At 40.6% G+C, this 26,788-nt stretch overlaps 1 protein-coding gene across 3 annotated transcripts in view; it reads right to left on the bottom strand.

Moving 5' to 3' along the window:
- DCLK2 (doublecortin like kinase 2) overlaps positions 1-13,370 on the bottom strand; it is an 82,969-nt gene extending 69,599 nt beyond the window's left edge. For all 3 annotated transcript variants that reach the window (XR_014183844.1, XM_082050430.1, XM_082050431.1), the window contains exons 1-2: positions 12,312-13,370; positions 522-856 (exon numbers count right to left, since the gene is read on the bottom strand). Coding sequence is in view for 2 of the 3 variants with exons in the window: in XM_082050430.1 (XP_081906556.1) it covers positions 522-856; positions 12,312-12,726 (750 nt within the window). In the remaining variant the exon portion in view is untranslated. The remainder of the gene's footprint in view (positions 1-521; positions 857-12,311) is intronic.
- Positions 13,371-26,788: the final 13,418 nt, after the last annotated feature.

Below are 26,788 nucleotides of genomic sequence, written 5' to 3'. Positions count from 1 at the left end.
GTGACACTCCCCCCCCCCCAAACTATTCATTTCAGATAAAATTCTTGACCTTAGACCATGTCAGTTACTACCTCCAGAAAGACATTTCAATACTTTTGTTGTTTAAATAGCAATCTCTAGAAGTGAAATGGAAGGAGACACCAATATTTTTCTTACATGACTCAGCATCACGTAGTAGTCTGAAAACATAACTCTTCTTCTGAAAACACATAGGTATGTGCTTGCTTTGAAATATTTCAGATACACTGTATTACTCAATCAACAGGCACTATATTGATTAGTACACATTTTTTTTTAACTTGGAATGTAAAGTTGTCAACTTCTTTTGCATAATATACAATTTAATTTTTAAAAGATATTAATATTTAATACAAATTTTTAAAGTTGCAGTTTATTAAAATGCGCTTATTCAGAAACAGGTTAAAGCATATACAGTAACAAAAATTCAAGTTATGAAAACAAAGCAGCTTAATTAAATTAACTCATAATTATTAGATATTCACAGCAATTTATTCTCCTACCTGCTTTCCATCCAGTGTACAAAGTCTCTTGACTACACCCGAATCTAATTTAATGGCTTCTGTGATGTCAGTCAAGACCTGTTCAAAGGAGTGAGCAGTCTTCTTATTCAGCAGAATTCTCACAGCTTTCCGTGGTTTTACTCCACTCCTAATAACAGTCACTAATTTGGGTTTAATGAAATCTTTACTCTCCTTCACTTCGCTCTTTGTGGATGTCAAAGATGTCAAGGATCGAGTGGACCCAGTCCTTATGTTCACACACCAGTTTGGATTGACATTCTTGGTGTAATCAACTTTGCGATATGGTTCATTGGATGCACATACATAACTTTCACCTGTAAAGAAGATTACATTTTCATAATTTAAGGGGTTTTTCAACTCTTATTGTAAATTTAAAAAAAAAAAAGACCATTTTTCAGGAGTGATTTTCATGTATTTCAACTGTAGGCTATTTTAAATAGAGGACTGTAAATTATTAGAGCTTTTCACCAAAACAATATTCTTATAGAGTGGATTCAACATGTTTCAAAAAACCTCTGATTAAGAAATAAAAACCAGTAAAGGGTAATGAGGGAGCTGAAGATATTTCCCATTTCTTTTGGATCCTGAGTTCTGACTGCTGAGTCATTTCCAAGTGCTTAAATTACTTGAGCTCCCAATACATGACATTAAGAGCATTCTCCTACAGCAAATACCCAGGTCCTTCCCTATATCTTCCTAAGTATATAATTCACAATGTGTACACACATATCTATGTTTAATAATGAGTTATTTTAAAAGGAGAAAGTTTTAACAGAATAAAATTCGAGCATTTCAAGATCCTTGTCCCGAAGGACACATTAATTTACCAGGAGCTATTGCCTGTTACCAAGGATGCACTGTTGAAATGTATTAACTTCAACGTTTTTGAGACCAAACGCCTGCCAAAGCCACAAATGAGACTCTGAGACTACAGGAATACGTAAGGGCATTTACACTTCCTTGCTTTAATTTCTTTACTAATTTCAAAGCCTGCATTGCTGATATCTTCTAAAGTGATGACAGGGAGGCCAGAGAACTAAAAAAAAAAAAAAAAAAAATGTTAACAGGCTAGTAATACATACCTCTACATCAAATTATTTGAAGTGGCATCAGCCATGATACACACCTAGCAAATTTGTTACTTTTCTACATTCCTTGACATAATACAAAGCTGGAGACTAACTGGCTTTATTTTTGTAGAAGATGACAATTTTCTCTTCAAACTGCTGTTTGCTGTTTTTCACAACTCTCTTAACATTTGACAAAAATATTCAAGATGCAGACCATGACAAACGATATCTTTAACTCTGGGCCATTTCTGTAATCTCAGATCTCACAAAATGACATCCAAAGACCTTCTCAAAGAGTCAGAGTACTGTCACGTGCATGAAAGAGAAGCATTCCAAACTGATAGAGCACACCATTCCTTCAGGCAGAAGAGCTACCTATTGCTAAAAAGCTTAGCCTGTTCTAAGATTAAACTGGTGGAACAAACCAAAGTCATCTCCTATACACAAAGTAAGAGGAAGAAAGAGTACACATACATCTATTGAGTGTTATTGTGAAAGTTACAAAACATGTACCTGTATTTAAACACACACTAGCAAACTTTTAAACACTACTTTTACTTTCTGAACTCTTGCTTGGAGAGCTGATTTAGCTTAGAAGTTGCATAGTTTATTCCAAAAGCAAGATAGTATCATACTTTAAAACACCACTTCCTAATTTATCATGTATTTAGACCTTCTTGAAAGTTTACTTAGTGTATCTGAAAGAGAATAGATTATAATTAAGTCAACAATGATTTTGTTTGGGCAGTCTGGCAGCCAGTTCTGCCTCCACAAACATCACTGCGACTGTAACCCACTGAGGTACAAAGAAACAATTTGGTGTGAGGTTTTACAGATGCTGCTGCCTTGCCTGGATTTTTCATCTCCACTCATCCCCATCATTCCTCCTCATATTCATAGACTGAGTGTTACACAAAACAGAAATCAACACAGACAAAACCAGACAACTCCTCTTTCCCCAGAAAACGAGCAAAGAAAAATTAGCTGTTTTCAGCCCATAAACTCTTTGAATGTAATGTCCACACACCTGCATGCACACTAGCACAAATCTACACGTAGGAGAAAACAAACCCACACAGCTCAGGAAGAACTGTGGTGATCTAGAAGCTTGCGCTGCCCACAACTACAGGCTAAGATGCTACAAGTCTCTAAGCAATCTGATTTAATCAGACCTGCTTTGAGCAAGATGTTGGATAAGATGACCTCAGAAAGTCCCTCCAAACTAAGTTATCCTATGCTTCTAAATAGCTGGACAGTTCTCTTTCAACAGCTGTTTTCAGAGACCTTTCACCTTCTCAAAGAAACTGGCAATTCTAATTCATACCAATACACTTTATAACTGCTGATCATTTGATTATTGTCCCCTCTGAAACTAGTTTAGTGGATTACTTAGAATCCTTATGACAATTTTTATCATGATTACGTACTAAACCTTTTATGGATGCACCTAGCAAGTGACTTTGGTTCACATGGGCTGGTTAAGAATGCCAATTATTATTTCCTCCTACAAAAAATGAACAGAAGGTAATTTAGTCATTATCCTAGGGAATTCAGAATATGGGCATTCAACTTTGGAAGGTCCCTGACCACTTGCTTTAAAGTTTATTGATCTGTGTGAGACCTTGGTAATGTTTAATCATCCTTTGATAATAATTTATGTGTAAATAAACCCAACAGCATCTTATGCATTATGATACCTCTCTAAACACACTGACTGCCCTTAGCATCTCAAAGATTTTACATAAACTTCAGTACATGAAGTCACGTATCACTCTGGAGTGTGCAAGAGTGTTAAATAAATTCCAGCAATCAGCACTACAAGGTACATCAAAACTCATCATCCTTGAGCATGTTTGGAATTATCCTTTCAAACTCAAAAATAATGTACTTCCTAGACCATGGAAAAACTCCACAAATGTACACAAGACAATTTAAAGTTAAATCTCACGGCTGAAGCTTAAATTAACAAAGCTTAAAAAAAAAAAAAAGGCGATTCGGAAGCAGGCTCTCCAACTTGAAATAAATTAATTGCTTTACATAAAGAAGCATATGTAGGGAACCAAAGGTCCCTTTGCTAGAGGATTTAACATAGAAGAAACTCAATACATTATGCCAGCTTTGTCTCTTACAGACATGTACCATAACATAATATCTTCTTTATACTATCATGGAAAGCAATCTATGTGCCAGAGTTGTATATACAACACCCTTTAAGAACAGCAGAAGTTGTTCCATTACAAAATTTCAGTCAGTATTAATCCAAAGGATCTTTATTTCTTTAAAACAGCTGTGTAAGACTCTGCCTTCTACTAGTTCCCTTGCTTGAAGGTGGAATAAAATAATTTCCCAATTATTAGAATAGGTTGCAATACCTGTTTACTACATATTTCTTATTAGTATTTCTTTTCCTTTAAGCAGAAGCCTTAGTTTTCTTCTTCCAATGAAAAAAATAGAAGTGCTTACATTTTAAGAGAATGTAATACCTTAAAAGAAGAAATTTCTAGCACATTTAGCCAAGACAATATTTAAAGAAAAAAAAAAACAAAACATCAGGGGTAAGTTAAATCACAGCTATAAAGTTCACTACAGGAAACTTCCCTATAGGATGGTATATTCAAAGAGTATGCCTAAGAAAATACCATCCCTGGATGAGCAGGCATTAATTTCTGAATGTTGCTGTTGTTTAAATTGTTATTTTAGCCATCCTCTGAAATATAAAATGCATTTATATATGTGTGCTGGTTTTGGCTGGGACAGAACTAATTTTATTCATAGAAGCTAGTACAGGGCCATGTTTTGGATTAGTGCTGGAAAGAGTGTTGATAGTAGTGGGATGTTGCAGTTACATGGAGTTAAAGCCTTTTTTGCTTCTCACCCCACCAGTGAGGAGGCTGGAGGTGCACAAGAAGCTGGGATGTGGGACAGCTGACCCCAACTGACCAAAAGGGCATCCCATGCCACATGATGTCATGCTCAGCATATAAAGCTGGGGGAAGAAGAAGGAAAGGGGAACATTCGAAGTGGTGGTGTGTGTCTTTCCCAAGTAACAGTTACACCTGATGTAGCCCTGCTGTCCTGGAGATGGCTGCCCACGGGAAGTAGTGAATTAATCCCTTGGTTTGCTTTGCTTGTGTGGCTTTTGCTTTACCTATTAAACTGTCTTTATCTCAACCCACAAGTTCACTTTTACCCTTCTGATTCTCTTCTCCATCCCACCGGGGGAACATGAGCAGTTGTGTGTTGCTTAGTTACCATCTGGAGTTAAACTACAATGATATGTCTGTTTGGAAGAAACATTAAATAATTTTTAAGAGTATTATCTCTCTTTCATGTTATATATTGTAGGTAAAAAACCTGAAAGTGTAATGTTATATATAATATTAGCTCATAGCTTTAACGTATGTTCTGATTTTAAATCTGTTGGGGATTAATTCAAGCATAAATACACACTTCTGATAATCTCCACACTCTCTCAGAAAAACAATATTTGTAAAATGTAACATACAGCACTTAGTTTTTTGTTTGTTTAAACCAGTCAAATTGTTTTCAATCATTGTTAACAAAGTACCATAACTTTACAGATCAAATCACATACATAAATAAGTTTGGCTATTTCACTAACTAGTTGGAATGAGACTTTTCATGTGTCTAACCTAAATACATATCATCTCAATTACTAAGAAAATATTTTCTGAGACTTCAGTGGCATTTTGATCAGGCTGTAGCTTTTGTGGCATTTGTATATCTACCAGCCCTAGAAAGTTGACAGAACTCCACAAACAGGCATAAACAATACTTAGAATATTTACATTGCTGAGTTTGATACAGTCAATTTTATGCTTTGAAGGCCTACTTTCCATTTACAGTCTTGAAGGATGTTAAAGTTAATGCATACTAGCTGTAACAGGCTGTTACAACAGTTACACTATTGGAAAAAAATACCTTATCTTTCACTTACAACATTAGAATTAATGTGAATCAGCTCCCCGTTTTTTAGACCAGATGGTGAAGTTAGTCACTAATATTACACCGGGATTTGCAGGCAAACATGTGAACTACAGACTAATTAAGCAATACATTTTTTAATACAGAAAAAAAAATGGAAGAATTACAGACATATGTTACTGGGACTCTGAACCTATTCTATAGCAGTAAGCTTAACCAGGCTGCAGAGCAGTTTTGGCAGAAGTATTATATGAAATCTTCTTATAAGTTGGTATTATAATTTCAACAGAGCATATGTGCCATCCAACTGACGCTTCATGACATTACAAAGAGCGATCCAAATAGAAGTGTCACTTCTTCCACAAAGAAACCAAAATTTTCTCAAATAGGGCATATGCTCACTTAAAAGAATTAACATCTGCTGATATTTTGGGTCACAATATAATCAACAAATGGAGTAAGTTTACTTCTGATTCTCTCTCTCTTCAGAAAAACAACTAGAAGACATGCAACTGCCTATTAACAAAGAATCATTACCTGTCTTTAAATAATTTACCTGTACTGTGTGAAAAACTACATGCACTATCCGTGAAGCAAAACCTGTGTGCGTGCAGCGTGCACACAGTTTAAACACACTGTGGAATGATTCTGGTTTCAGAAAGCAAAGTCGACACATAATACCATTCCCTCACAACAGTAAATACAGATTATGCACACAGAGAATGGATGAAAGAGAAAACAACAGTACATATCTGACTGATAAATAGCTATGGACTATCAGTTCCCTAAATACTAATTTGCTTACTTTAAAACTTATCTACAAAGGTTTTCTTTTGCCATATGTTTCTCCAACACTGTTATTAACAGGAAATGTCTCTATCCCTTCCTTTATGTCTTGAAAGGTGAGCTAAAGATAGTAGGGTGTACACAAACTCTCCAAAATTCAGCCATGCAATTTTAGGTAGCTAGGAAAAGGAGGATGTGTCTTGTCCTTTTGTATCACAAGTGTACATAACTTGCAACTATGTACAGTTTTGAGGAAACATGGCTGCTTTACAGCTTGGGGATCTTCACAGCACAAGTTTTGCAAGTTGAAGCCCACTGCTAGGCATTTAACAAATAACCTAGAAGCACCGTCCTTAAAAACAGAGACTACTAAAGACCGACCTGTAGATCTTTCATTTTCCTTAGCATTAAGTTAAAAAACAAACTGTGAATATGCCACATAGTGGGTAATGTAAAAAAGAAAACACTCAAAAATCCTGAGTCAGCATATTTGAAACAAAAATCTCTGAACATAGCTTTCTGGCTTGCTTTTTGCAAGGTGTTAACAAGCACTTCTTATCTCCTGGGATTCACATATAGCATCATGTTTTTAAATGACACAGTGCATAACAGACATACGGCTGACATTGGTAAAAACATCCCTACAATGAAACTGCTAGTCTCCATAGTTTTAGATGTGTGTTCCCCTGTGAAGCACATAGGACAGGGCAGGTTTCTAGGTGCATTTCAGACATATATCCATACCATGTTCCTCAGCTTCTTTTGGTGGAACCCACCAGTTTAAATAGTGCCAAAAGCTGCTTATTCAGTAGAGCACAGTAGTTATTAGGGCTTTCTTCTAACTTTAGGAATCATAGGAGAGTACCCTTTTTGTGTTCTGTAACACAAAGTCAAGCACATTTCCAGAACAGTATATTTACAGCATGTGTAAAAGGACTGATCTAAAAATAAAACCACCCCTTTTATAAAGGATTAGGTTATTTAGATCTCTCCTTTCTTTCTTTTGCAGAACTTCCTTCCTCATCAGTTCCTTACAACTGCTTTACTTTCATGTCACCTCCAATAACCCTGTATAAGTCACAATCTTGCCTTATCTACAGCATTAAATTCCCTGTTAACTTTTTAAAACCCAGGATGACAAGCAGGATTTTAGCAGATGACTAACTGCTCCTAGTTCTCTTTTGACTTTATTTAGTCACGAAGTTCAGATCACAGCTTCCTACAAGCTTTCACAGAATCACAAAACAGTTAATGGTCAGAAAGAGCCTTTGGAAGTCATTTGGTCCAACCCTCCAGCTCAGGCAGGGTAAGAGCTTTCAGAAGGCAGTTAAGGCCACCTGGTACCAACCCTGCCTAATACTATATGCCTCCTCCACAGTAAGTAAATATTAATAACTTTTCAGGTACATTACATTTCTACTATCTGTGAAACTTGGAGGTACACAGTGGTGGAACTACTCTATTTTGCTTGGATGGGAAGTTAACTAACAATTACGTCTGTATTTCACATCCACACCCCATTGCTCTAGGACCTATGTAACTACAGTGATTTAAACATACATTTTAATGCTTTTAATGTTTTTAAATACTTCTTTTATCCTTTTACCCTTCTTTGTTAGAACTGCTACACTTCCCTCTTTTTAATGCATTACAGCTTTTGGCTTTAGCACAGGAAGGTAATCATACCTTTTGCAAGATTCAAAAATACGAACTGCTTACTTGGTGTTACCATCTGCTTGCCCTGAGAAAAGATATTCTTTACCTAACATAACAGTGTGCATCGACTAGAATCACAGCCACTTAGGCAGGATTAAAATGTAATATGCAGTAACAATAACAATGATCTAAGGCAGAAAATACTTGGATTGTTCAATACCTCATTTCAAAAACACTCTTTTACTCTGTATTAGTGTGGCAGAGCCCATTTCTTTAAAGCAGATAGTCCTGTGCCACATGCCCAAGACATGCAGAAGGACCCGCCCTGCTCAGAACCTTCCCACCTCCTGCCCAAAGACTTCCCTACAGGTGCCTGTCGATGGTCTGCACAACTGTGCAGACAAAACTACTGACATTTTAAAAGGACTGTATTAATTAAGCATTGTAATTGAATGAACCAAGACTCTTAGCAATGCTTCCTACCTAGGGAACTAGAAGAATTCCTTATCACATGCCAAATCATGGTAAGTTTTCTTGCCAGGAATAGTGTCTGCACTTGGTTTCCCCTCTGAAAAATCCAAAAATATCTCCCAACTTTGCAGTAGACCTTAATCAGGATTCTCCATGTCTTTCACTACCAAGACAATCAAAGCAAAGGACAGCAAGATGAAGCAGACTGACACCAATGTAAAACACAAACCTAAGCACTAAAGCACTGCGCAGTTCTTACTATTGCCATTGTGTCATGCTTTAGGAAGCTTACATTATTAAACTGAAGGATTCAGACAATTAGTTAACTTTTGTGGAGAATAGAAATGAAAATATTGTTCCATTATTGCTATTGAAGAGAAAATATCAAATTGCATATGAAATCTACTATTCAAAAGTAAAAAGTAGTGCAATGTCTGACAGTAAAGTTGAAAGAAAGAAAACTGAAAGAAAGCCACAAGAAAGTAATAATATTCCTAACCCCCATCCCCTCTCTGGAGTTGTCTGCTTGAACAAGATCAGGATCAGACAATGAAATTTTTCACTCCTCCCATTCTAAGAAACCAACGAAAACTGCCAAACTCATGAGCCATAATGTTTCCTAACCTACAGAGGCCAGGAATATAAACACTATTTGCCTAAGGCTGGTCCAGATGAGCATGCTTTTTTGACTATGATACCCAGTTAAGAAAAGCAATATGCCTAAAATGGAGCTTGTCAATTTTTTACTAGTAAACATGATCTGGTCAAATTTTGAACTGACTCAACCTGTAACAGTAATATTTGAAATCTACAGTGCATCTATTTTCCTCTTAAAATCATAAACAGTAAAACATTGCCGAATACAGCCAAATCCCAAAAAGCATTAATCAATGACTCAATTCAGCAAGTTTCAACTATTATGATACAGATTTTGATACTGCCAGCTTTTGTATTCCAGACAGACATTAAGCTAATAAACTGCAAACAGGCCTTAAAGAGCTTGCCTGCACTGGGGCACATCAATGTCCAAGAGCTACACACACAGGCTGGAGTTGAGAGAGGTTCAACGCAGATCTTGCTGACTTGGTGAAAGTGGCTGAGCACTCACCTCCTGCTCACTTCAGAACCTGAACTGCTGCAATTCCATGTACCAGTTCAATAACACTGATGATGTACAAACAGACTAGTTAAATAATTAGGTACTGCATCAAGTAGCCACGCTGGGTCTGATGTTCAGCCTGTAGCTGGCATGCACAACAGCACTTTATTTTCCTTTCTGAAAATTAAAAAGCAACACCACAAAACACCATTCAAAACTACTTCTGGTGCTACTGCAGTTCAAGCTTTAGCACATTACCAATGTTCAAGTATTTATTCTTGTGCAGAATTTTAAGCTTGCTGTGCTGGAACGACAAGAAATAAACAATCCCAAATCAGATCCTCTTCCAACATCTCAAGAACGAAGCAGCTGGCAAAGAGCTGAGATAATTTCAAGGAACGATGGATTCACTATTTGTTTGCTTCCTCCCTGCCCCTATATATGCTTTCCTTTCTCTGTGATTAGACTTACACTAGTAAAGTTTTTGGCATGCTAATTGGAGCACATACTAATCCAATTATGATGCGACAGGATTTTCTTAAGATTCCTGAGAGTTGTATTGGTCATGGATAGTTGACTAAGTAACTGGGATTTTTTTTTTCCCCCTTTCATTTTACTGAGAAAGCATGGAAGTGGCATTTCAGTTGTGGCATTTGTTTTGCTTTATTCTTCCAGTGAAGAGCAATGAGAAAGGTCACTCTTCCAATGAGCCGAAGAGACAGGAACTACATTTCTGCATTCAGTTATTAACTTAAACAGAGTTGTGGGAGTATACACTGCAGTTACACTGTCGTCCAGCAAATCGTTTTGTCTTTGTTTTGTTTTAAGCCCTAAGAGCTTAAGATCATTCTTTCTACAATATTTCAAAAGTTACCATTATTTTATCCATTTTTTGTTTCACTACCTTATCCTACAATCCTCACTCCACCATCTAATTTTTTTTTTTTTTTTGCTATCTCTAAATTAATCACCAAATCATGGAAAAGTTTTCGTTGATTTCACATTTATTTTATTATCACAGGGTTGACATTTCACATTTCCTCTGTTTTGCCTGTGGAACAGCCCTATGATAGATCATATGATGGGGAAAGTCCTCAGGTGCTATATTACTATTATAAAGTGTACTTTTATGTACATCTGTTTTGATTGAGAGCTCCTTGATGCAGCAAATACTGTAGCCTCTCCCTTCCTCTTGCATGTGACTAGTCCCTTAACTGGTAGATAATATAAAGGTCTTCAGGTGCCATGTCTCATCAAATTATTAGAATCATAGAATATTTCGGGTTGGAAAGGGCCTTCAAAGGTCATCTAGTCCAACCGCCCTGCAATTATCCAGGTGTGATTCTGCATTGCTTTGAAAAGCTAAGTTTCCAACTTAAAGGATACAGAGCCGAAAGCCTAAAAAGAAGGGCACATTAAAAGACCTACAAATAATACTTCTTAATTAATGTGGATCAGCTACACCTGGCATATAGTCACTAGGTGGAAAACTATGGTGGCTGATGTATTAGACACCCAAGGGGAAGCATCAAGCGCAATTTGATTATGAACCTCACAGTGTGGACAACACGATCAATACATTCAAAAGGCTGATTCATGTAATGCTGAGTTTAACTGTATTTTAAGACATCCTGAGAGAACACGGGATAAGTCAGGTTTTAAGTAGAACATGTATCTATCTATATACAGCTATGAAAATACAGCTCTGCAAGCACATGTACAGGCACTCAACAAGCGAAGCATGCCTGTATGCCTACTTCGAGGTACCTTGTCCCATTGTAAAATATGGAGTTCAAATATGATACACCTAAAAATATTTCTACTACTTCAACCTCAAAAGTTGCTGTGGTACAAAATGGAAGTCACAGAACAAGCTTCCCAATGCAGTAAGTTAAGCTGTAAAAAGTACTCAAAGGCTTAGCTGCTCCTTGTTCTGGTAACTGTCATTCCCTACAAACAAGAAGCATATGTTTCATTCAGAAAAAGTACTTCTGGCATCATTTTGAGTAGCCAAGAGCTGCTCTGCTCAGATTTGCAAGGTCTACATGACCTCAGCAGCCAAGTCCCATTGTCAAAAGCTACTTCGGTACAATTTTGAAAAGTATTTGATTCTAGAAAATGCTTTTGGAAGGCAGACAAGGTAGATAGTACCCCTTACGAGTATGGACTCCGATCACATTTGAAAATGGGACTTTACACCATTTTTTTTTAATAAGTGGCAGGGAACAAACATCCCTTTTCACAGCACAGAGGCTTTCTCTGGGAAAGCTTACATCACTGTGAGGTATCAATGACAATGTAATAACTGTTAGGGAACTAAATTACAACATTTCCCTCTCTTACAAATGGTGACCACTGAAAGGCAACCAAGAACTATGGTTCTAGCAGATGAAAAGAGTACCTGCTGTGTAACTACCATCAGAATTAAACCCTACACATACAGACAGCACTTGTCTCAGTGACGGGAGAAGCAGACAATTCACACTGAGAAAATGAGGCCCACCCCACCCCACCATAGCAGGCAACACTGTCCCTCTTGCTCTCCAGTGCTCCATAGTTGCCTGTTTTCAGCAAAGCAACTTCTCTCAGCTTTGACCAGGGTAGCAAGAGGAAAGCCCACCCAGGGAGAGTCTGCAGCCCACCACCAGGCCCGTGCCATCTCCTGCAGGACCTCGACATGCCATGGCAGAACTGCCCGTGGCCCGAGCTCTGCTTTCCCCTGGCCCCCTGGAGGCACCTCACCTTCCACCAGCTCGTCCAGGCTGGTAAGCTTCTTGCTGCCATCAATGGTGTAGATGGTGCGGACACCCTGGGGCAGGTTCACGTTGTCTGACAGGGACCGGGTGAGTTCAACGAGCAGGGCATCGAAGGAGCGGAAGCGGTCAGTGGAGATGGCGTACACCAAGCCCTTGAAATACCTGTCCCCATTGCGGTAGAAGCGAGCTTTCCGGGCTTTCTTCTCCGAGCTGAGCGCCTGCAGGGTCCGCGTCCGGTAGAGACTGCAGTGAGCGCTGTGCGCCGGGCTGGGGATCAGCCCGTTGCCCCGCGGCCCCGCTCCGCCGCCGGAGCCGGAGCCGCCGCGGCGCGGCCCAGCGCGCTGCTGCCTCTTGTCCCGCTCCTCGAAGTGCTCCAGTTCGATGCTCCGGTTGCTCGCCATGGGGAGCCGCCTGTTCTTCCTCCCGGGCCGGCTACAGGCTACTAAGCCAGTCCCACGCGCTTGCAAGGGCTCCGGTCGCCTAATTCAGCATCGCGCCCGGCCTCCCTCGCCGGGAGGGCTGCGGGTAACCGCGGCGCCCGACCTCCTCTCGCAGCCGCAGCCTGGGCTACCGCTCGCTCCGCCGTTACCCGCTGCTCCCCTCGCAGCCGCGCACAAAAGCATCCCTCACGGCTCAGCTCGGCGCCTCCCAGCCACGGGCGATGCCGGGGAGGGAGGGAGGGAGGCTCGGGGGAGCACCACAGCCGCGCCCCCGCGCCGTACCCATGCAGGCTTCGCACAATGCGGGGGACGCCGTGCGCGCAGGTCCCCTCCTCAGCCCCTTCTCTGCCGACCCCGCCGGAGAGAGGGCGTGGGAACGCAGCGTCCGTTCCGGCAGCTCCCGGCCGGTCAGCTCCGGTCTCGGTGCCCCCTGCGGTGCGCCAACGGCCGCCAGTCAACGTGGGCAGCGGCGCGACCTCCCGGGTGTCCTCAGCGGGCGAGGGCGCTGCTAGCGCCCGCCTCGGGAAGGAAACGAGCGCGGCGGGTCCGCCGGGAGGAGCGGGCTGCGGCCCGGCCGCCGGCGGGGAAGCGGGAGGCGGGTGCAGCCGCTGCCGGGCGCTCGAGCCGGGCGGGCGCCGCGGCCGTTGGCGGGGGCGCGCGGCCGCTGTGAGGGGCGGCGCGAGAGAGGCGGGGGCGGCGCCGTGTGGGGCGGCTGAGCGGGGCGCGGAGCGCGCTGGCGGGACGGCCGGGGCCCCGGTGCGGGTCGGGCGATGAAACCAGAAGGAAAGCTGGTCCGTCGGGGAAAGGCGGGTGGTTTGGGGGAAGCGGCTTTTCCGCAGGGACAGCGCCGTCCCTCTGGCGGCGGCTGTGACAGGACCGGCCCATCGAACCATCGACCCCCGGCGTGCCAGTGGGGCTGTCTGCTGGCCCTCCCCTGGCGTTGCTTTGTCGCAGTTACTATGTTAAAACTCTAAAAAGTGCCTCTTGCGCTCCTTTCTATACGGCCCTCTCCCCAATATACTCCCCCCGCCCCTTCCCCCAGGACAAAGAACTACCCTATTTCCCCGAAAATAAGACAGGGTCTTTTAGTAATTTTTACTTCAAGAGATGCTTACTTTTTTACATGTATAGCTGCCTGGACACTATGTAACTTGACTTTTTAATGAACCGTAACTAGGGCTTACTCTTTGAGTAGGGCTTATATTTTGAGCATTCTCAAAATTCCCGAAAAATCACGCTAGAGCTTATTTTCGGGGTAGGTCTTATTTTTGGGAAACAGAGTATGCATCCCTGCAATTTTCCCCATTTTGTTTGTGAACACTGCCACTGAAATTCCCCCTGTGCTTTCCACCTGCACTACAGATCAAATAAGCCCAACTTCCATTCTCACAGTCTTAACCTCCTAAGTGTCCTTTACCCCACAGTTCGCTGCTTTGCCAGGTGGCTTCTACATGCTCCCTCTAAGGCTCAAGTCAGATTCACAAACAGCCAACAGATGCACAAAAATTGATGTGATATCAACTTTTTTCCATTTCAATTTCCATTTCCATTTCAATTATTACAGATTATATTTTCTTTTCTTGATAAATTGAGTACATAAAATATAAAAGGCATTTCACAGTATCACAGTATGTTTGGGATTGGAAGGGACCTCAAAAGATCATCTAGTCCAATCCCCCTGCTGGAGCAGGAACGCCTGGGTGAGGTCACACAGGAACATGTCCAGGTGGGTTTTGAATGTCTTCAGAGAAGGAGACTCCACAACCTCCCTGGGCAGCCTGTTCCAGTGCTCTGTCACCCTCACTGAGAAGAAGTTTCTTCTCAAATTTAAGTGGAACCTCTTGTGTTCCAGCTTGATCCCATTAACCCTTGTCCTATCATTGTTTGCCACTGAGAAGAGCCTGGTTCCATCCTCGTGGCACTCACCCTTTATATATTTATAAACATTAATAAGGTCACCCCTTAGTCTCCTCCAAACTAAAGAGGCTCAGCTCCCTCAGCCTTTCTTCATAAGGGAGGTGCTGCACTCCCTTAATCATCTTTGTTGCCCTACGCTGGACCCTCTCCAGCAGTTCCCTGTCCTTCTTGAACTGAGGGGCTCAGAACTGGACACAATATTCCAGATGTGGTCTCACCAGGGTGGAGTAGAGGGGAAGGAGGACCTCTCTCGATCTACTAACCACCCCCCTTGTAATATGCCCCAGGATGCCATATGCCTTCCTGGCCACAAGGGCACAGTGCTGGCTTATGGTCATCCTGTTGTCCACCAGGACCCCCAGGTCCCTTTCCCCCACACTGCTCTCTAATATGTAATTTCCCAACCTATACTGGAACCTGGGGTTGTTTCTGCCCAGATGCAGGACTCTACACTTTCCCTTGTTAAATTTCATCAGGTTATTCCCCGCCCAACCCTCCAGCCTGTCCAGGTCCTGCTGGACGGCAGCACAGCCTTCTGGTGTGTCTGCCACTCCTCCCAGCTTAGCGTCATCAGCAAACTTGCTGATAGTAAACTCTATTCCCTTGTCTAAATCGTTAATGAATATATTGAATAATATTGGCCCCAGTACTGACCCCTGAGGCACTCCACTAGAAACTGGCCTCCAACTAGACTCCGCACCGTTGACTACCACTCTCTGGCTTCTCTCCTTAAACCAGTTTGCAACCCACCTCACTACTCTATTGTCTAGACCACACCTCCTCAACTTAGCTGTGAGGATGCTGTGGGAGACTGTGTCAAAGGCTTTACTGAAGTCAAGGCAGACCACATCCACCGCTCTGCCATCATCCATCCACCTTGTTACATTCTCATAAAAGGCTATGAGGTTGGTCAAGCATGACTTACTCTTGGTAAAGCCATGCTGACTGCCCCTAATAACCCTCTTATTCTTGACATGCCTTGAGATGGCACCATCACTTTCCCAGGGACAGAGGTGAGGCTGACCGGTCTATAATTACCCGGGTCCTCCTTCTTGCCCTTTTTGAAGACTGGAGTGACATTTGCTTTCCTCCAATCCTCGGGCACCTCTCCCGTTTCCCAAGCCTTGGCAAAGATGATGGAGAGCGGTCCAGCAATGACTTCAGCCAGCTCCCTCAGCACCCACGGATGCATCCCATCTGGACCCATGGATTTATGGATGTCCAGACTATTTAATTGCTCCCTAACCCAGTCCTCATCGACTAAAGCAAACTCCTCCATTGACCTGGCTTCATCTGGGGTCTCAGGGGTACAGGGCTCCCCAGGACAGCCTCTGGCAGAGTAGACAGATACAAAGAAGGCATTCAGTAATTCTGCCTTCTCTGTATCTTCCGCCACCAGGGCAGCCACCCCATTCATCAGTGGGCCTACATTGCCTCTGGTATTAGTTTTATCTTCTGTGTATTTGAAAAAGTTCTTTTTGCTGTCCTTGACCCCTCTCACCAGCTGTAATTCTAAGGAGGCCTTGGCTATCCTAGCTGCCTTCCTACATCCTCTAACAGCAGCCTTATATTCCTCCCAAGTGGCCAGCCCCTGCTTCCATGACCTGTAAACTCTCCTCTTCTGCTTGAGCATACCCAACAGATCCCTATTCAACCACGCAGGCCTCCTGGCTCCCTTCCTTGTCTTCCTACGTGTGGGGATGCTCTGATCCTGAGCATGGAAGAAGCAATCTCTGAATGCAATCCAGCTATCTTGGGCCCCTTTTCCTTCAAGCAGTCTTGCCCATGGGATTTCCCCCAGCAATTGCTTGAAAAGGCCAAAGTTAGCCCTGCTAAAGTCCAGGGTTGCAATTCTACTTGCTATTCTGTTCCTGCCACACAAGATGCTGAACTCCACCATCTCGTGGTCACTGCAACCCAGGCAGCCCTCAACCTTTACTGCTTCGACCAGACCCTCCTTGTTAGTGAGGATGAGATCCAGCAGTGCACCTCTCCTAGTCGGCTCCTCCACCATCTGCATGAGGAAGTTATCGTCAATGCACTGGAGGAACCTCCTGGACTGTGGCTGGCTGGCTGAATGGTCCTTCCAGCAAACATCAGGGAAGTTAAAATCACCCACAACAACCAGGGCCTGTGACTGTGAGGCCACTCTCAGCTGCCCATAGAAGGCCTCATCAACTTCCTCACCCTGATCTGGTGGCCTGTAATAGACGCCCATAACAGTGTCACCCCTGCCAGCCTGCCCCTTAATTCTGACCCATACACTCTCAACTCGCTCGTCATCCACTCCTGGGCAGAATTTAGTACATTGTAGTTGCTCTCTCACATAGAGAGCAACTCCACCACCACTCCTGGCTGGCCTGTCTTTCCTGAAAAGGACATAGCCATCCATGACCACATTCCAGTCATGTGAACTGTCCCACCATGTTTCTGTAATTGCCACCAGATCATAATCTCCCGACCGAACATAGGATTCTAACTCCTCCTGCTTATTCCCCATGCTGCGCGCATTGGTGTACAGGCATTTCAGGGAGCGAGCAGAGCACATCAATTTCTCCCTAGGGGCATAGGAGGCTCCTCATCAGTCCTCATCAGTTTTAGAATGCTGCACCACTGGGATAAGCCCAGCTACAACCCCATCCGCCTTCGAGCCTAATTTAAAGCTTTCCAAATGAGCCCAGCTAATTCCTGCCTCAGCATCCTTTTGCCCCTGCGAGATAAACCTTTCCCACATTACGCTGTCCAGACTGGAGTCTTATAAAACCAACCATTATCAAAAAATCCAAAGCCCTGCCTGTAGCACCAGTCTTGGAGCCAACCATTTAGAGACTGAATTTTCCTATTCCATCCCACATCAGCACTTGAAGATGGAAGGAGTGAAGAGAAGATCACTTGAGCCCCTGAGTCTTTCACCCTCCTTCCCAAGTCCTTGAAATCGTTCTTCATTCCCCTCAGACTACAGGAAGTAGCTTTCTCCCCACCTGTCTGGAAGACCAGCAGCGGGTAGTAGTCTGTCAGGTGCACCAGTTTGGGGAGCTCTCTATCGATATCCTTGATCTGGGCTCCAGGTAGACTACAAACTTCCCTAAGATGAAGCTCAACTCTGCATATTGGGCCCTCTGTTCCTTTCAGAAGGGAATTTCCTATTACAATCACCCTTCTTTCTTTCTTATCAGAGGCAGTCTTAAGTTGTGAAGTCAACTGCCTCTTCCTATGTGATCTTGTAGGCAGGCTTGGCACCACCTTCTCACCTACCTCTTCTTCAAGATCCATTTACAACTAGCTACATGTTTTTGTTTTGGTGTGTGTTTGTTTGTTGTTTGTTTTCCAGGTCTCTTGCTTTGAGAGATTCCAATTGTGTTACATCATTACAAGTGGTCACAACATCTGCCCAGGAGAACCTTTGCACATCCTTCTTCAGAATGCTTCCTCACTTGGTGTCAGGAAGTGGCACTCAGGTTGATCCTCTGTGTTGCGAGCTCTTCTATATAAAAATTAAATTGGTAACTGAAAGACACATGGAAGAGAGGTCAGGACTTCCTTCAGTAGAGATGTGTTTAGGAGCGTAGGGGATGTGTTTTCTGTCTATTTGTACATAGTGGGAAAGGGAACAGGTTTGTCTAAGATTTATCAATATTTGGGTTTGGGTTTTAGCAATTTTTGAAAATACTGTTTGCCACATTTCCTAGGGATTTATTATTTTTCTATTTTCATGACTAATAAAGTCATGGACTATCTCACCATTATTCTTGGCTTTATTGTGAAGTGGATTAAACATCGAGTTACAATATTCCTAGAGAAGATACATAGAAAAAATATCAGTCAATTTCACTCTTTCTTGAAGCTCAACTTATGTGGTGCCTGGAAGTTGCCACAAGGAAAATGAAGTGATAAACCACGGAGCTGAATTATCTCCTCTGGTAGTAAATCAACAGAAGGAATGGAATTGGGGGGGGGGAGGGGCGGAATTCTGTTACAGTTGGAGCAAGATAAATTATGAGTTCATTGATAAATGAGTGGTTCACTTAACAGTATGTTACACATACATGTTACATGTATAAATGGTACTTTGTTTATTAACCTAGGTCTTCTGAAATCATAAAAATGTGATTATCATTCTTGGGATATTATTATTCTCTGAATAAATATACATTTTCTATTTAATAAGAGCTTCCATTTTTTTCATGGCTATCTAATCAGCCCCTCCTGTCTCTGCTTTATTTTTTTTGTTCTGCTTTATTGTGGCAGGCATAAACAATGCTTGGTTTACATCTCTTCCTGCATCTAGAAAACATCCTATGTGTTTTGCTGTTGTTCGTTGTTTTTTGTTGTTTTGTGATTTGTTGTTTAAAACAAACACACACACAAAAAGCCCAAACAACACAAAATACAAAACCAAGCACTCCTCTAAGAAAATTCTAAAAGAAAACCAATAAAAACCTTAACATCAGACAAAATGTCTCTTCTTCTGTTATCTGAACTCCTTATCTCCTGATGGTAATCAGTGAAATTCAAGTTATTTAGCCCATTGAATGCGTTCAGAGGCAAAATTCAGTTCAGGATCAGGGTATACAGCGGACAGTTTTAGAAGAAGATTTACGTAGCTGGCCTTTGCATTTATCTCATTGATTTCACCTTGAAATGATAATATGTAATGTTGCTAAAGAAGAAAAAAAAAATCAAACCAAAACAAAAACACACAAAAAACCACCCTAAAGTTGGGGTCCGTTGGTTCAAGATTTTTTAACATGAAAAGCATTATTTGAGTAATTCAATAACAAAATGTTTACTTACCTTAGATATCAAATCTGAGTCCTTAAACAATTAAATGGTTGTTTGTAATGATTTGTTTTCAATGAAGAATGTAAAAGTTCTTTTAAAATATTCATGCAATAAAACTTACCAACAATCCTGTGAGATGCTGTGCACTCCGTCACAGATACATAAAATGGGAAACCAAAAAGTTTAAGCAGATTGCCTGGGTAGCATAGAAGTCAGACTGGAACCAACAATCTCCAGCTGTATTCTTTTAATTCCCTCAATGGTTTCTCCCTGAATCCCATGTAGTGCTGCTTTTAAAACGGCAGATGTTAGTATAGACAACTATACAGACACAAAGCATACAAAGAAATACATCAGCATAGGTGGCATAAGATGCTTTAGCCCTCAGGGGTAATCTTGTGCTGCATGTTCTTGTCACACCAACACCTGTTGAGCAGTGGGAATGTGAGTCTGAGCTCACTGAATATCGAATTATCTTAGTACATGTCAGCGTATCATAGTTAGAGAAGTATCCAAATCCAACGTCTCTGATAAGCCATTGTAAATGTACATTTAAAAGACCTCAGAATTATTCACCTGTTTCAATAGACTAGATGAAAATGCCATACAGAGGTTCAGTTACTTGTTAAAGGACTTCGTACACTTTCCAAAGAATTCCTTTGTCCTTAAATTTATATTTAAGAGTATTATTTCTGAACATCCATTTGAGAGATCTGAAAGTAGTAAAAATCATATTGATAAAAGCCTTACAGAACCGATATTGAACCCGAAACACAGAAACTTAGAGACCCTTACAGCATGTTCTATTTCAATTTGCTGTACCAAGAAAACTCAAATACAGCCAAACCATTTCCAGCATGGCCCTGGTTTTAAAGACTCTTCATGGGTAGATAAGAGGAGTCAGATGCTACTTCTATGCAGAGCAGCATGAATGAAATAGTAAAATTTTCACAAAAGAAGTAAATACTTCATATAAACCTAGTTCTTGTGATATAGTGAACATTCTGGAAGAGCTAGGGTACCCTCCCAATGTTCTCCTACCAAAGCCAACTGGGATCTCAGTGTTTTTGTACTCCAGTAAAAATCTGTTGCTAGTTATAATTGATTGCTCAATGACACAAGGTAATGATCCTCACCCATTCAAATTTGAACAGAGATTGTCACATTAAATACATTGAATGTGTGTACCCATGATATAAATAAATGTCTGACTCCCAGTGTCTTTACTCATGGATTATGTAAAAGTCTTTAGGTTCCATATCTCATCAAATTCTCCAGGTGTGATTCTGCACTGCTTTGAAAAGCCAGGTTTCCAAATCAAAGCTTAAAGGATACACAGCTGAAAGCCTAAAAAGGAGCATGCATTAAAATACCTACAAAATGTACTTCTTCATTAATGAAGCCACATTGCAAGATGTTTGTGAATTTTGTTTTTGCCAGTGGTTTAAGATGGCTACATTAATTTATATTAATCATTTAGGCTTTGCATATGGCAAACCAAGAAGATATATCAGAGGCATTCCAGCTGTCCAATACCACTGTAAATGGAGAAAAAATATAAATAAATTATTATTCTTATAGGAGAGCATTTGTCTGTTATCAGATTATATATTCTGCAACACCTGAGAAGATTAGTTTCTACTAGTAAATTATTGTATTTTTCTTACCAATTCAACAGTTCAGCTTCTATAATTTAAAAAAATGTTAAAGACATCTTGCATATGGGTGTCAAAAAGACTGCTTGATAGGTTTTGTAGGAATTAAGCACATGTTGTGTGTTCTCAAATTAGGACCTCATAATAATTTTATCTGTAAAAAACAAAGAAAAAGTAATGATTTACAGACACATAAATGTCTCTTTGACTCACGTTTTTTTCCTGGCTCATTTAAAAATAAGTCATTGAGGTTTTTAAAAACATATCTATTACCTTTTTGCTTTTAAATCTGTCCTTGTTTACATATGATAATGAAATAAGTAATATTTTCTTCCAGTTGCTTTCTCCTAGACTCCCAAATGACTTCACTGGCTTCAGAGGCATATTCATCCAATGAACATTATTTTGTTAAGAAAACAGGAGAGTGTACAAATGTCATCTTTTGATAATGTCACCAAAGTACAAGAAAAGGTGAGGTATCAGAGCAGTTAATACAACTGTTAGAAAAAGCACAAACTTCTAAGCACACAAACATCTTTCACATCTGAAAGAAATCCCATATATTTAGTACAATTTGGAAACAAGTAGGTGTAAGCAAAATTAATTAATTAATTATGTTAATAAAATCTGAGATCAGAGTGGTGCATGCATTAGCAAGAGGAAAGGTAGCAAGTTTACTAACCTTGTGATACAGAGAGTAAACCAGGTGATTATTGCCTGTGGGAGATAAAGGCAAAACAAAAAACTGCCTATAAGGAAAACATTGTGCATAAAAACTCCCAGCCTTTGTTGAACCTATGAATTTTAGTACCTAGTAGAATGAGGAATTTTACTTCTTAGGTTGACTTTCTGAAGGAATCTTGTAACTTTTGAGAATTTTTGAAAGGCATAATTAATGTAGCAGAGAATGGTGATACATAAATACCTTTAAGACTGAATAAATGGGATGAAATGTAGAAGTAAAAGTAGGAAGTCATACACTTAGAAATTAATTTTAGTTCCAAGATATAGGCTTACCACTTAGAAACAACAGAAAGGGAAAAAGCATTGGAAGATCTATTGATGAGAAGTTTTCTCTAAGCTGCTAAGATGATACAGCTGTGAGAAATGCAAATGTAGCCTTTCACCTGTAGCCTTTCAGCTTCTTCTTTAACTGAAGACTATCAGGTGAGATATTTAATGGAAAAATGGTAGCATAAGCCTCTCTCTGAATAAGTAATAGCCAAATGTGATATATTTTTTTGAAGGAGACTTGAACTTTATTTTTTTTGCAGAGAAGTCTGCTATCATTGCTGGTGTGTGTTGCTGCATCTAGAGTGGGAATGGTCATATCTGTGGATGGATTATTTCACTTTGAAGCCTGTGCACAAGGTCTTACCTTTGTTACTACTAGATTGTGGAAGTCCTGGGTTGTGGTGCTGTTTCCACTTTGTAAAATGTTAGAGCCTTTTCTTGCTTTGTACTGCACCAATACAGTGATGGGTGTGATCAAGAAAAGTTGCAGAAATCACTGATGATGATTTCATAACATTATTTAAAGGTCTGTCAGCTAGCCAATTGCTGAGGAAGACTGAGTTATATGGCCTTAACATGATTTCACCCTTTTTCTGCTAATGTATGCTCTGCACACATCGCCACTGGAGATTGGTTTCAGTTTAGAGCTCTAGCCACTGCTGTCAGAGAATTCTTGCTTTTAAATAGAAGTATTGTTTTGGACCTCAGGGACCAAACCCAATCCTGGCCTTTTAAGTTTGTGTGATTGCTCTAGTAATTATGATGCAAACAAGTAATGGTGTGTCAAGTCACATTTGCTGGAGAATGGCATGCTGTTGTTTTGTTCCTAAATATAAACAAAGCTTTTAGTTAATTTTGTCAGAATTATTTTGTCTGTTCATAGGCACAATACAAAATGAAGTTCGGTCAATGGGGTCAGCTGTTGTACAGATAAGAGAAAGCAGTAATTTGGCTTTCATTTGATAAGAATATTGCTTTAATTTTTCAGAGGAAATCAGATACAGATTTGTGAAATATTCTTTTAATCTTCACAGGGTCTTTCTATGTCAGTTATACTTTACCTTGCATGTTTCAGTACTCTTTGTGTCTTTGACAAGAAATCTATACATTTGACTGCTTGCTGCCAGCAAAATCCTTTATATTAGCAGGGGAATGATGTCTCTTGACTACTACAGCCAGCATGGTCAAAGCTTGTGCTGGAGCTTTACCAAATTGGACTTTTGGCCTTAATAATAAAGAACTGCTTTGTGGCTTCATTATTAGCAGTTACATTGTTGTGAATATCATGTTTCTCTGTACAGATGACGTAGATTGAGACTGTTGCTACTCCATGACTTCTTATTTTACTATTTCCATTAGGATTACTCATCCTTACAGGTATGGGGAGGAAAACAACCTCTGGTTTATCAATAAACAAGTCACGAGAGATAAGTGGAGAAAACCTACTGAATTCCTCATGTTCTGGTAGTTTGTATGGGCTAGAAAGTGACCATTTTTCTGCAAAACCAATCTGGTTTCTTCCAGAAGGGGTAGTGGTCTGTACAACTTTGCAAAGAGCTGGAAATAAGATAGAAGTATAGTATTTGCATAGAGATCATCAAGTGCAGCTAGCTATTATTCTTGAGAAGGCAAAACATTAAGCTAAGTGATTTCAAGGTCAGTTGTGAATCAATTAGGAATAACTCTGTCATAGCTGAAAGACACAGGCACTCATGAGTAGAAAGCTGCTGACAAAAGAACAAGTATGGCCATGAGCATAAAGTAACCTTGGGTTGTTCCAGAGTTTTCAATATATTTGCTGAGGCCTGAGTTTGGAACAAAAGTAATAATCCTGATTTTTTTTTTTTTTTTTCTTGTAGAGAAGTCAGATACTAAGGTTTAATTCTAAGTCAAGCTTTCTCAGAGAGCTCAAGGAGTCTGAATCCTCTTTTCATTATGAACTTCCTCAAATCTCAAAGATGGGAGATTTTAAATACAATATAACCGTTTGGTTCTGTAGAAGTAGGGAGAAGGAAACTGTGCCTGAAGTACTTGTTTTTGTATCTTCTTTGTTCTTTCCATGATAACAACAGGTTAAGTGCCATATGTACACTGAAAGGACTTAGTCTTAAACTCATAGAGGTTACAGTCTAAAGTTCTTAATTGGAAAGGGTGTGCATGCAAATGGTAATTCATTGACTGCCAAAACTGTCCCATGTGTTTGCAGAACAGGAACCAAAATAAAACTGAGCAACACAGGAGTTGCCCTGAAGTGTCCTGGGGAGAGTTTTCTCCTTACCATTAGATGCTTGATTGTTTTTTCCCTGCAAAATTAGGGAGTTTTTTAGGCACTCCTGTGTTCCTCTCCTGCTGTATACAGAAAGTATCAAATGACTGGAGCACAGGGAAAACAAAAGACATTCACTGCTACTCGTTTTTTTTGGTTACATACTCACAGGTGTTCTATGTATTTTCTTTACCTCTGTTCTCTAAAACTCACTACATCTAGTCTATTTTGTAACAAGTCAGTGGTGAATTTTAAAGGTGAGAAAAATCTGTGGAAAAAACCTTGCTAGGAGCTTCTACTCTCTTAGAGTAGAGAACTTTTAGGAAACATGATAGCTTGTACAGGGTTTTATGAAAAAACCCAAAAGTTTGTGTAGATATATATAGTATATATATGTAGTTTATGTAGTATATATATGCAGTATATATATGTAGTTTCAGCATGTGTACTACTGTATTAAACAGAAACCTGCAACACCTGGAAACTAGTAGTTAGCCAGAACAGATAACAGGGAATTAGGCTATTAATCTGCTTAACAAGGACATATGTCAAAGTAGTTTAAATTGTGCTGGTTTGTAATTCTGCTCTTACATAAGAGGAATACAAATTTAGCAAGACACGCAGGAGTAAGAGTTTAAGTGTACTAGTTCTTTCAAAGTTCAAATCCAAGTGTAGTAATAGTCCTATTTTGATGTTTCAGCCATTATTATACAGGCTTATTGTCCAATGCAAGCTGGGTTTATACCCATTGTGGGTTATGGGGGCGGTCAGGGAGGGAGGATGAGTGAGTGGCTGTATGGTGCTTGGCTGCTGGCTGGGGTCAAACCATGACATGTGAACAATCACGCCTTTATTTTGCTGCATAGGAATACAAAAGGTGGTATTTGATTATTACGATCTGTCACCAGTCTCAACTAAGCTTTGAGTGGGTTTTGGACAGCCAGCCAGCTGGCTGGAGGGGATAAACTGACCAGTGTAGCAGCCCTTGCATTACTCTTTGCTCCAGAGTTGAAGCCTGTAATTTTTTTTTTTTTTTTCCTAGAAGATTCAGAGGCCAGTACATTCACAGAAGAGTCAAACCCAAACAGCCTTCTCCAATCTGTCTGTCAGTTATTAGCCTGTCAAGTTCACAGCATGTTAACTACTGCTTAGCCAGTCGCCGAATGGTGAGGGTTTTGTCTGGATATGAGGAAAATACCATCTTCTGACAGGTCTGTGCAATCAGGGAAAGGCAGGTTGTACTGATAATGGGTTTGGTTGGATTGTTCTGTATGATGGAAGCACTGCCATCTCGTGGATAATTTGAAGTTGTGGCGTATTTTTGCACATTTCTTTTAGAAATAGAAGTTTCATATTTGTGTAGGTTAACAGTTGCAGGAAGAAAATTGTTATAAGCAAGGAACAAATGTGAAAAGAACATAATTTCCAAATGCATGTTGGTTCTTTATCTAATCGTGTGTTTGTATTGTATTACATAGCTTAGTTGTTTCTTCTTTTCTGTTTCATAAGAAACATGTTTGCTACCTTTGGCATTTAAGAGTAACGAAAAGCAAAAATTAAATCTCATTTTCTGGAGTGTAATTCTTTGTCTACTAGGAAAAAAACCACACACACACAAAACCAAAAGAACCCAAACAAACAAAAGCCTATGTTCTTAAAGATTCCTTTTAGAATTAATTGTTTGACTCTTGTACCATCGTATCTCTGTCGTATCGCTGTGTGACCTATTGCTGTCATATTCATCTCCAGTCCTGTTGTGGAGTAGGTTGGTTCACAACAAATTATTGGACATTCCTTAACTGAGAGCTAGGAAGAGTTGTGAGAGGAGATTATGCACTATTGTACAAATCTCTAGCTCACAAATTTAATCTAGTGTCCTGGTTTTGTTAAAAAACAAGTTTCTCTTTCAGTGAATTTTGCCTGTCAGCTAAAGCCTTCATATTAACTGCATTTTCCTGGAGAACCAGACACATGTTTTGGTAAACCTAGCAATGGAATGCAAGCTTATTGATAAGCATGGATGGACATCTCGCGAGAGGAGCGACGAGAAACAAGTGACCAAGAAACTGACCAACTGTGTATAACATTCCATTCACGTGAGTACTTCATATAAAAGTGGGAGATCACGAGGATCTCGTCCCTTTTTCCCTTTTTGCCTTCTGCTTATGGCCGACCTTAGGAGAGGATCTTGCTGGTCGTCCCTGTGAACTGAGGCCTAGTGAGAGACTGAATCCAGCTCCGGTTGGCTGCAGAGTCTAATCCAGGACTTTGGTGGCCAGCTCTGCAGTTGCTGAGACTTTCAAGATTGGTTTTGTATATTTTGTATTATTTTCTCTATTCTTATTAGTAGCATTAGTAAAACATCTTTAATTTTTTCCAACTCTCTTCT

The sequence above is a fragment of the Streptopelia decaocto genome (genome assembly GCF_964273445.1).
Source record: "Streptopelia decaocto genome assembly, chromosome: 4".
In the NCBI taxonomy this organism is placed as follows: domain Eukaryota; kingdom Metazoa; phylum Chordata; class Aves; order Columbiformes; family Columbidae; genus Streptopelia; species Streptopelia decaocto.
Note: the sequence above shows the minus strand (reverse complement) of the source record. Positions and strands in the feature narration are given on the sequence as shown.